The sequence below is a fragment of the Anoplophora glabripennis genome, unplaced genomic scaffold, assembly GCF_000390285.2.
Source record: "Anoplophora glabripennis isolate ALB-LARVAE unplaced genomic scaffold, Agla_2.0 scaffold465, whole genome shotgun sequence".
Lineage (NCBI taxonomy): Eukaryota > Metazoa > Arthropoda > Insecta > Coleoptera > Cerambycidae > Anoplophora > Anoplophora glabripennis.
Genome location: NW_019416751.1, coordinates 20,911 through 33,686, shown reverse-complemented (window position 1 = coordinate 33,686; position 12,776 = coordinate 20,911). Strand labels below are relative to the sequence as shown.

Sequence of the window (12,776 nt, the reverse complement as noted above, 5' to 3'; positions counted from 1 at the left end):
AATTTCTAAATTTAAATTAACTTTGCCCAATTTTCCCATATAGTACCACATGATCAGCGTTAAAAACTGCCTCTCCTTCTGATATACAACGGGAGTTTTCGTTGGCATATATGTAAATAGGAAATGTATTCCACAACGGATAAGTTCATAGTTATAACCTAATAAAATGTACATTAAATTGTAATGCTAGAGACAAATAAAGTAGACATAAATATTTGCCTTAAAATTTATTTATGAAATATTTGAAGCCTACAAAATAACACAAAAGTCAAATAACCGCAGTTTGATAACAATATTACTAATAATAATGGCAAATAAGACAAATGTTCAAATGAATGTGTAAACACGAATGGCAATGTCAAAATTACCTTCTCTCGGAGCTTACTGCTTTCGCCGCTTGGTGCGCTTGCATCTTAAAAATTATCGCGGATAGCCACTGAATTAGCACCCCTCGCGCTTATCCTATAGCATTTCTAACGACGGCTAAATCAAATACTACGTATGTCTGTTTACACCCACTAAAGAAGCATAAGTATTATAAGTGCAATAGACAGAGATAGAAGATAGATCAACGTTCAGTGTAACTCAGTCTATAGACGATTATAAATCCTCTCAACACGTATAGAGAGCGGCACATCATTTTATATTTTATATACTTTATGGTAATAATATTTTTATATTGTGTCCGAGTCACTTTCTATAATTTCGACCGCGAAGTATACAGGTTGGTAGGCTTCTCTAACCCTATAACCCCGTAACCCCTTAACCTGAGATGTGTGAAGATGTATAACCACCAAAGTTCGTACTTTCTTGAATGTACAATCAGTGATCATGACTTTTTACAATCAAAATCATTGGTTATGGGGTTATGGTGCAATGAGATTATGAGTTTCTATGTTTTTCAATCATTGACCACTCAAGATGGTTTGAAATCTCAAATACTGTTTTCTAGACAAACTTCTCGATATTAGGGTCAAAGGACGAATCAGTCTGATTCTTATTCAGCGGGTCAGTACACTATAGCAGGGGTTGGCAAGTAATTTTAGGTGGGTTCTGAATACTTTTGAAAATTTTTAACGAGATCCAGAAAAAAAATTCATATTTCTTAGTAATTCTTTTATTTTAATTTGCACTCAAGTTTAATCTGCTTACTAACCATTAAGAACTCAAATCAGTCACAACATAAAAAAAATATTTTTCAAATAATTTATTTGAGTAATTTATACTTTCAAAACATTTTTGGCGGTCCAGTATTTTACCTTCCGTGGCCCGGATCGCTAGTTGCCAACCGCTGCACTATAGGATACACTGGTATACGGGAATGGGAACACCGATGGAAAAGTTTATAAATTGACCTTAAGACAAGTTCGACTAAATCTCAGTATTTTTACACAAGTGTACCATGTAGCTTCCCAATAAATTATTAATGTATCTCCTTTTTTCTTCAGGACAAATATCGAGCCAAATATCTGCAATGCAGATAAGTAAAACTGAATATGGTCAAGGTGATAGCCAATTGGTTCCAATAGAGTCAAAGATACCTATCATTCCTGGCACTAAGGGTAGACGAATTGTTGTAGAAACAAATCACTTATCTTTGAATTTAGGTAAATTGAAGTCAGCTATACATTACGATGTGAATTTGGTTCCTGATCTACCAAAGAATCTTCTTCGGAGTGTTGTTGAAGCATTTCGAAGGAAACATTATAGTAATCGTTATCCCGCCTTTGACGGCAGAAAAAATCTTTATAGTTCGAACCCATTGCCTTTTGGAGAATTTATTGAAGACGAAATTGTCATTCAGGATACAGAAGGCAGAGAAAAGAAATTTAAAGTTGAAATTAAATTTGCCAATAAAGTCGATTTGACACCTTTGCATGACCTACTAAAAAATAATGAAACCCCAAGAGAGGCACTGCAGGTTATCGACATTGTTTTACGAAGTGCCCCGGCACAAACCTGTATCCCTGTTGGTAGAAGTTTCTTTGTGAAGCCTAGAACAATAATAGATTTGGGAGAGGGCATGGAGATGTATAATGGTTTTTATCAATCTGCGATAAGAGGATGGAAACCATTTCTGAATGTAGATGTTGCCCATAAAGCTTTTCCTAAAAACAGTAATTTGCTTGATGTTTTACCAGAATTGTTCGACAGTTATTATCAGCCGTTCAAGAGGGAAGACCTTGCTAGACCATTATCTAGATATCAGTTAGAGACACTGGATAAGTTCATTAAAACTTTAAAGGTGTCTTATGAAATACCTGGTCATGCAGCATCACGAAGAGTATTCCGTGTTAATGGAATAGACACGGCTTCAAAGGACAAAACGTTCCCAATGGATAGTGGAGAGCAGATAACTATCGAAAAATATTTTGAAAGAGTTAAAAATTACCGATTGAGATATCCCCATTTGCCAACATTATGGGTGGGGGCCCGACAACGTGAGAACAAAATTCTCTTGCCTGTGGAGTTATGTACTCTGGAGGACGGCCAAGTTATAAGGAGAAAAATGACTGAGAATCAGACAAGTAAAATGATACGACATGCCGCAACCAGTACATCCGTACGAAAAGACAAAATTATGACTGCATTACATCAAGCTAATCATAATTCTGATCCAACTGTTAGAGAATTTGGCTTTTCTATTGGAAATCAATTCGAGACATTAGACGCTCGAGTTCTTAAACCACCGGCTTTAGAATATGCAAATAGAAAAACCGTGCAACCTAGCAAAGGTGTGTGGAGAGGGGAAAGCTTTTATGCAGGGGTAACTATTAATAGGTGGACTATAGCCTGCGTGGACAGAAGACCTCCAAGGCCAAATGATCTTTCAAATTTTGCAGAGCAGGTAAGTTATTACAGTTCGAGACATAACGCCTTGTACCAGAGTTTGTTTGGGTCCCCTCCTTTATTTTCATTTGAGTTGTTTACTAAATGTTCATAAGCGGTCAGTGGGCTTTTATTTTGTACCTGTAAATAAGTGATTCCCAGACTGTGTATAATATGTTATAATTTTTTTGCTTAAATGTGCAGAATAAAAAAAGTCTAATTTAAAATAAACATTCCTAATTTATTAATAGAAAACTTGTTGAGAACTGTTGGCTTTACTCTAACATTTACAATTAAGGTGTTGGCCAGTGTTACACAGAATTGTTAAACATCTTTTTGTATGAAATAGGAACAGAGTTAAATAAATAAGCATCTTTTTAAATGACATGTAAAAAACTTAAAAATATCTTCATAAAAATGTTTATGGATTCCCCTAGTTCTTACCATTCCTATTTTCATCAATAAACTGTCTACCTAAATACTGAGCTTTTTCTGAATTACAAAATCTGTACACCAAACTAAATATGTACAGCTGTTGTACAAACTTCTTTAAAATTCGTTACCTTCAATGAACCACCTATTGATATTTGTAATGACTGTTTTACATTGACAATTTATTGATGAATAAATTGACGAAGTTCTTCATGAATTAATTCACGAATTTATTGGTAAACAGTGTGGTTTTACACTGCTACAGACTTTGTCAAGTTTTTTGACGTATGAATCAGTTCTACCAATGAATCAAAGAAGCAACCATAACTGCTGCAGACTGTCAAGTTTTTTGACGTATGAATCAGTTCTACCAATGAATCAAAGAAGCAAATAAATTTTAAAAATGTCACCTTTCCACTCATAATTGTAGTGATACAATAGCGGTACCGTTCTGACACGTATTATGTAAATATTAGTTTTTGCAAGTAACAAATCAGAAAAAACAATGCAAAACTAGTACGACGCCACACAATTATTTACATGTTCCAATAACATAACCTCATTACTGATCTGCGGGTGGAAATCTGTTGGGTTGGTACTTCCGAACTTCACGAAGAAATTGACAAAAATTAGAATATGCTCTAATTCGTCAAGAACTTGATGAATAAATTCATGAAGTTATTTGACAGCAGATTTGGTGCATTACACTTGTCCAATTTCTTGATGAAGCGACTCCATGAATTAATTGATCAATACATTGTCAATGTAAAACAGCTATAACAAATGTTTACTAAATGTGCTGTATTATCTTGATTTTTGCTGTATTATAGTATAGTTCATTTGGAATATTTTTTGCACAGGAAATAAACTTTTAGCTTATCTACTATTACTATTCGTGTAAACCACAATATTTCATTGGGATACACCATAGCTCACTGAAAACATTTATTTAATTGGCTTCAAGATTATCTGGTATTTGTGTTCCTTCATTTAAATGCAGCTTGTATAAAATTGCAAACTAAAATCTCTGTGTCTCAGATTTTCAGGAATGCTGCTTCTAGTGGAATGAATATCACCTCACAAGCTGAAAAACCATTTGATCACATTGGCGGTTCCCAGAGTATTCACGATATAAGAAAGTATTTTCAAGTAAAGAGAGAAAAGAAATACGATGTTATTTTTATCATTGTACCCAATAGTGGACCCCAATATTCTTTTGTTAAAACAGCTGCAGAGATAAATGTTGGCTGTTTAACACAATGCATCAAAATTAGAACACTGGGTAAAATGAATCCACAAACTGCTATTAATATTCTTTTAAAAGTCAATAGTAAACTAAATGGAACCAACCACATTTTATTAAATCGACCACCAATTATGAGTAGACCATGTATGATAATGGGGGCAGATGTAACACATCCAGGTCCTGAAGCTAAAGATATCCCAAGTGTTGCTGCTGTGACGGCTTCTCATGACCCCAAGGCTTTCCAGTATAACATATGTTGGCGATTACAACCACCGAAAGTTGAAATTATAGAAGATTTGGAAGCCATTGCGAGAGAACAGTTACTTTATTTTTATACAAAAACGAGAGTTAAACCCGAGAGAATAGTATTTTTCAGAGATGGCGTTTCCGAAGGTCAGTTTGCTCAAGTCATGCATGCTGAGATTAGAGCTATAAGATCGGCTTGTAAAAAACTTCAAGCAGATGGATACGAACCATCCATCACTTTTCTAGTTGTGCAAAAACGTCACCATACCCGGCTCTTCCCCACAAATCCAAGAGATTCGGAGGATAGAAATATGAATGTGCCTGCTGGTAAGTAAATGTTTATTGATCAAATTTGTACTGCTTTACATTAACGCGTTCACTATAGTACAGGAAATATATGTCATCAAGACTTATAATTTTTAAATGGCCACTCTGTACTGATGGAAAATGATAACCTAACAGCGGTTTTACACAATCAAAAAATTGTGAATTACTTTATGAAGAAATTCATGAATTTATGTAATAGTCCAGCGGGCGAAGACTCAAAGCATCGTGATTGTGATTATTTTAAGTAAACCCCAAAATGATTGCATAAATCGGCTACAAATATGTTATACAACAAAGGAAAAAATATTGACAATTTTTGTCATAGAAAATGCTTTTTTATTTGTTTTTCTTCCATCTTGCTTCAATTTTTTTATTGTGAAAATAATTTTTCAATTTACAAATAAAGCTATCATTTTTCTTAAAATTGGCAGTTTTCTATAAATTAATTAATCTTCATGAAATTTTCGGACAATACTCGATTCGTGTTTAATAAGCTTGTTTAATCTGTAGGGAAAACCCGGGCAAAGCGAATACTCCGGGCAAAGTGAATACTCTCCACCAGTCTCAAATAATTAGCTTACCGATCGCCACGTTACCATAAAAACGTTTGTACGTCGGCGCAGAGTGTGTGGCAAATATATTAGTAAGTAGTCGTGTCACGCGGCGTTCAGAAGGCGACAATTTTTGTTTTTGCTTGAAAAATATTGATTTATCAAGGTTAGTATTTTGCTAATAACAAGAAAGTTATTTATTTATCAACTTTTGTTTTTGGGTGGTTATAATGTATCTTTATGAGGCTTTTTACATTGTGTAGAAAATGAAACCCAAAGCAGTAGTTTTTATGTGAAACGGGTTAACCTCAAAAGTGACCATATAGGGCAAAGTGGATACCGTATTCACTTTGCCCGGTGATCGTAAATTCTTTCATTATATATAACAGTCTGCTTATTTCACCTAAACCTGGGTGTTTCAAAACTCACTACAGTCCTTCGGAATTAAGACCTATATCTCAGCCAGCTAAACCAACAACAAGATAGAAGTCGGAAGAAAATAAAAAAATTCAAAGATATCTTATGCTTTTTCTGTGGTGAAATATACATTGAACAAGACGGAAAACCAATCGAAGATTGGATATGATATGTCATCAATGGTGTCATGAAGAGTGTTCAGCATTTGAAGGCAATGATTACATTTGTGATAATTGTATTGATTAGATTTTTGACAAAGAATGTTAATTTTTATTTTTTCGAAATGTTAATTATTACTTTATTAGTAACTTATGTTCCCAAAGATTTCTTTGTTGTTATCCACTTTGCCCTTATGTCGTATCCACTTTACCCGGGGGCTCGGGCAAAGTGGATATTTTGACATTTTTCCTAATTTGATTTATAGCAACTGTTTCAACCAGAATTAAGGAAAATTGTTAACTAATTTCGAAAGTTTAGTAAATAAAGACTAATCTCAGATAATTGTTTTAATTTTCTCTATTATACATTATCACCCATAATCATGGAAAGCTAAAGGTGTTCACTTTGCCCGGACTTCCCCTACTCATCCGAGTTGTTACTGAATTATTTACAAATTATATGTCATATTTACCGGGAACTTTGGAATTATGGTAAAATTTTTATATATCTTGCATCTTTACAAAACTTGATGGGTATATACTATAGGATTGCAAGACTCAAGTGCATTTTGCAAAATTCAATTTTTACTAATTTTGGCAAGTTTGAGACACATACTTCTATGCATATACCAAGCACTGCATGTCTTTTACATTGAATGAACTTGTTCCCAAAAAGAGGGGATAAAAAGTGTACATGTTGCACTCTGTCAACTTTGCGAAAATTTAGTGGATTATTTTAAATGAAATTTAATAACTGATGTACTATTAACAGAGCAAAATTACCAATTATTATTTTGTATATCTAATTATACAACTTGTTAATTGTAATTTATGAGAATGTTAGATAGTGAATGTAAAATAAAATGGGTACAATAAAACAGAATCCAAAAGAGAGTACAAGTGTGTTATTTATATAAAATAGTAAACATTTTTTGAAATTTAAAATCGATACATCTTCACAAAAATTCATATAAAAATACACATTATGTACAAATATACATAAAAACGAGTTATCTACCTTAACTAACACATATAAATAATAATAAAAATAAATCATATCAATCAATTTACCTAAGTGTTTCATGATTCACTGTACCAGATTCAATTTGATTTTCTAATATATGCTAAATATCAAGTCTTATTTTATTAAATATACAATGCAAACCTAGTCAAGATCTTAGAACACATTGAAGCAGTGCCGGTTTTAGATATAAATTGTCCCTAGGTATTATTTTTCAAATAAAATAGCTGATCCAGTTTGTGATCCAAATATAAGTAGGTACATTAAGTGTCGTTTCTTTATTTGAACATGATCACGTAAAAACCATGTTTGACCTTTCGCCGTATGTAGAAGATGTGGTATCATATATAGCGGGCTTTGTAACTTCACAGGTTATAAAAATAATTTCTTGTGACATTTACAAAAAATATATAAAGGGAAACTACTCGTCTCCTTTTAATATATAACAGTAAGAGTTCATCATGAAATACGAAGTCTCATGCATTAGCAAAATGTGGAATTTCTGGCTACTGATTGGACACGTAAAAATTTGCTTTAGCCAATTTCATCAATACATTACCCTTAATTAATAAAAATCCTCAATCAATAAAACCTTAAGTATCCATAGGGTGTAAAGATATACATTTTTACTTATAAACAAATTTTGTCTTCTTTTTTATTTTTTGCTAGATTCATCGCTTCATGCCAGTTTGTTCCTCTTTTCTTTAAGTCTTCTGCCACTACTTGGTTGATCCCATGTTTTTTATGGGTCTGCCTCGTTCCTTTCCATTTTTTTTGTTTGCCAAATCATTTTCAGCTGTCTTTCTATTCAAATTCATAACCTATCTTCGAAAATGACAATGACGTTAACCGACAAACCAACCAATGGGTAAATGAATCATAGCGCGTGCGTATAATATACAAAGTGCAACACCCCCACTTTTTGGCTTCAATTCCCTTTCAAATTGTTTTGTATATGTATAGAAGTATGAGGTTTGAGAACGTTTTATAATATGTTGTTATAGCATATGTGAACGAAAAACTTAGTTTTCAGTATGTAAATTTGATTTTTTTTTATTCTATGGATAGATGTTGATAGAGCTTTAAAAAGCATATAAAAACATATCATTAAGTTTTATTATTTTATCTTTCTAATAGTTGATTTAAAAAGGTAACAGCTAGCAATGCTGATAAGTGATGATACTACGTTAATGCTGTTTAAAACTAATTACAATTTGACTATTTATTTGATTAAAAATATATATATATATTTCAGCTCATTATTCTGGGAAACGCGTACTATAATGCCTAAAAGTTAACTTAAAGTTACATCTTGAGGCCTCAAAGTTGCTAAAATTTTTTTAATTAACTCGATTACATGTTAATTGATATTAATTATTTAAGGAATGTAGGATGTCATTATTAGATTTGTTTTCGACAAATATGGAAGTTTATAATACATGATATTTGTGCCACATATTGTCAAATTAGAAAATAAGTAAAAGCAGCGGTGAAAATGAAAAATTTTCAACCGACAAGTTTTTACAATTTATATTATAAATATCCGGTATAATAATAACACAGGCACACAAACCAAAAAAAGTGGTCTGTTCTATGTTATATTATGTTCTGACCTGCTAAACATAAGTCTGATACCAGTTTTGTGTCGCCAGCACATACTATTTTTGAAGAAATGCCCTCCAAATCTTCAGAAAATGAGTTATTTATGAATATGTTTAAAGATTAAAACTGCGTGGGATAACTCCCATATTTTCGGACTTGCTGAATACGAACTGGAAATGAGAGGGAGTATGATGAGGGAGACGATGATGGTGAAATGTATAATGATAATGAATATATACCGTGGGATAAAAAGAAACATCTGCAAGCATTTAATCAGAGTAAGTTAAATGATCTTACTTGCAACCTAGCATTACCGAAAGACAGAGGTAAATATTTAGCTATAGAATTTAAAAAAAAATCCTCCATCTGAAGGAACCCAATATTCTGTATATCGATCACGTGAAACAAGTTTTTGGAAATATTTTTCTTCAGATGAAAAGGGTATTAGTGTATTGTTCTAACATTAGAGGCCTAATAAACCAGTTAAACCACAACATTCATAAAGACGAGTGGAGGTTAGTCACTGACTTCTCAAAATGAAGCCTGAAGTTCCAATAACACACACGACAAAACTGAAGGAAAGCTGATAGTATGAAGTACGTCTTAGAAAAATGAAAATATTCAGAGCACAAGTGGCGAATTTGGGTAGATTTCAAAAAGTCCCCATTTTCTGTATTTATGGGACAATAGATATAGGATTATTTAACATTACTCAAGCACCTTTGCTAGATTCATCCAGCTTCTTCCAAAACACAAAACTAGGACTAATGAAAAAATTCATTAAGGCTTTGGGGAAAGAAGGTGAATGCTACAAATACTTGGAAAGCTTTTCGCGTAATCACAAAAGTTACAATTATCTAAATGATGAAGAATTTCAGAGAACTTGGTTGATGTTGATTACTTCCCATTGACTTAAACAGCAGCAAAAAGCAAAGTGAACGATTTCGCTAAGATTTGCAAGAAATAAAATAGGTATCAAGGTAAATGGGACGTGAATATGATGGCGGACTACTTTATAAATTTTCTTGAAAATTAACCAATGACATTAAAAATGTTTTATTGGGGTTTCCCCAGTAAAGGAAATATAAGTATGTAGTAAAGATGGTATTTTGAAAAGTAAGATAGATAGTAACGTAGTTGAAAGCATAAAATTGAGGAATGTTATGCATAAAAGAGCAGTTTTTACTACTACGATTGAACGTGATTGGAACAAAAAAAAAGAGTAATATTATAAAGAAATTATAAAAAATAAGAAAAATGTTGAATTATGGAAGTAGTTAAAGTAGTTACTATCTGGAAAAAACAAAATTTGTGACAGCATAAAATGTATATCAACCAGAAATCCAGGATAACAACGTTTATTTGATAAATTTGAAAATGTGTCAATGTTTAAATTAAAAAATACGATAAAGAATTTAAGCAATACTTTCGATTTGGAACTTATAATTTCGAAGGATAACATAAAAGATGCTTTTGAAGTAATTGGAGATCATTTCCTCGAAGTGGTAAATTTGTCAGAGTTGGAAGACTTTGAATATATTTCCGGTGCCAAAAGTTGCTAATTCGCAGGATTGTAAAGACTACAAACCAATAAACACAATAACAATATTTGAAAAAATATGAAAAGTAAAAGACCAGCTGGTGAATTATTTTGAACAGAATGAAGTGATTATGCAAAACAAATCGGGTTTTAGAAAGAATTACTCATGTGAATAGGCAATAATTAATGTTTGTGATGAATGGTTGAATGCTTTAAAGTAATAAGATTGTTATTGTTGTATTCCCAGGGTTCGTAGCGGCCGGGAAAACCGGGAATACTGAGAAAAGTCAGGGAATTTGTTATTCTTCATAAAAAACAGGGAATAGTCGGGGAATTTTAAAAATATTCATGAGTTGCGGAATTTGATGTTTGCAGCTGGAAATTTTGTGAAGGCCGGCCCTGGATTCTTGAAAGAGAAAACTATTTGTGGTTTTGAAACCTTTATATTAGGGTATAAAAAATATTATGGAGTCCAGTCAAGAAAATTTAAGTCGGGGAAAACCTGGTGAAGTCAGGGAATTCTTTATTACTTTTGAACTATGAACCCTGATTCCTGGACTTGAGAAGGGCATTTTAAGGAGGTTTATCTGATATGGAATTGACAAACAACTATTCATAAAAAAATTAATATAAGCTTATTAATATGAAGAAAATCCTCAAAAAAAAATTATGACTAGTTTGGATACCTAAGAGACGAGATATTAATAAAATAATTTTTCACAATTTAGTACAGTCTTATGAGAATACAGATTTTTTTGGTCTTTTCACTGAATTTGGATAAAGCAAATACTAGAGGTGTTTATGAATATAAAACAAAGATTAATTTTCAGGACTTTAAATATGGTATTTAAAAGATATAATAAAGAATTGTAATAATCATGTAAAATTTAAAATTATATTAAAGAAATATATTTTTGAGGCATTTTGGTAACTCATTTTAGAAATACCCTAATGTTTTGGGTATGTATGTGAGTTTTTTATGTGTGGTAGGTATCATGGGGCTAGAGGATGTATATACTTGAAAATTGTAAAATTTTATTAGTATTGGCTAAATAAAAATTATTATTATTAAAATAATGATAAATAAAAATAGAAATAAATAGATATCATATTCGTATTCAGAGAGTCCGAAATTATAGAGGTAGGGTTATGGAATCCAGTACATAGACCAGCTTCTCCTATGACGTTATAATCCTCGAGTAAATTTACAAATCCATTTTTTTTTTTGTAAGGATTTGGTATTCTAATTGGGAGTGTTGACACCATACTGGCTTCAGATTTGTGTTCAGTGGGTCCGAAAATATAAACAACAGTCTAATCCTAATCAAAAGAACAGATCACTTTTCTTGTGTGCCTATGTAATTACATAATTTGCAGTAAAACAATTTTTGATGTTAACAAAATTAAAAAATTCGCAGACATCGTGCTCAAGACTACTTATTGGTATGTAACCGTTTCTGTAAATTTTGCAGGTACTTGCGTTGACACTACAATTACTCACCCTTTTATGCAAGATTTCTACTTGGTTTCCCATGCAAGTATCCAAGGTGTAGCAAAACCCACAAAATATTGTACCCTGTGGGATGACAATAAAATGAGTAATGATGACATTGAGGAATTAAGTTATTACTTATGTCATATGTTCACCAGATGCAATCGTTCTGTGAGTTATCCGGCACCCACCTACTATGCGCATTTAGCGGCTGCTAGGGCAAAGGTTTATATTGAAAACGAAAGATTGAATATGGATCAATTGCAAAGAGAATTTGCCAGATTCCAAATACAGGATGTAATACGGAAAGATTTGCCTATGTTCTTTGTTTAAATATGAATAATAAATGCTGCTATAGAGATATTAAAGCATTTATTAATTAATATCACCTATTGTTTTTTGTTTTGTATTATTTGCTTTATGTATCCAGAATTTTAAGCCATTAATATGCTTATACACTATCATTAAAAATATAATAATAGCTTTTATGTTAATCTTGTATTCAACTTTTTATTATAATCAGTTTTTTTTTGAAGGTGTAATATAATATATTCATATTAGTGCTTTTTTCGAAGAGCCCTTTATTTTTATTTTTAATAAGGAATTAAATGCTTTTATTTAGTTGTTTGCACTGCTTAGGGTTATCCATTCCAGATGTAACAGTTTGTATTAACTAATAAAAATGTTAAAGGACCAAATTGTATTTTAATTCTTTTACTCTTACATTCCTTTACACCTACTTAAAAAACTCTTGTCCGTTACTACGGAGCATCTTCTATTTTCAAATTTTTAGAATAAACTCCAGACAAAAAACGAAATTTTAGCTGTAGCTTAATTTGATAATCCTCTAGTAACGGGAAAAAGATTGACTTTGTAAGTTACTCAGTGACATGCATACCATAAGGTTTTTCGAAG

At 32.1% G+C, this 12,776-nt stretch overlaps 1 protein-coding gene across 1 annotated transcript in view; it reads left to right on the top strand.

Moving 5' to 3' along the window:
* LOC108909705 (protein argonaute-2) overlaps nucleotides 1-12,559 on the top strand; it is a 31,251-nt gene extending 18,692 nt beyond the window's left edge. The window contains exons 3-5 of the mRNA XM_018714110.1: nucleotides 1,449-2,848; nucleotides 4,300-5,080; nucleotides 11,842-12,559. Of these exons, the coding sequence (XP_018569626.1) occupies nucleotides 1,449-2,848; nucleotides 4,300-5,080; nucleotides 11,842-12,194 (2,534 nt within the window). The 3' untranslated portion in view covers nucleotides 12,195-12,559. The remainder of the gene's footprint in view (nucleotides 1-1,448; nucleotides 2,849-4,299; nucleotides 5,081-11,841) is intronic.
* The last annotated feature ends 217 nt before the right edge of the window (nucleotides 12,560-12,776 follow it).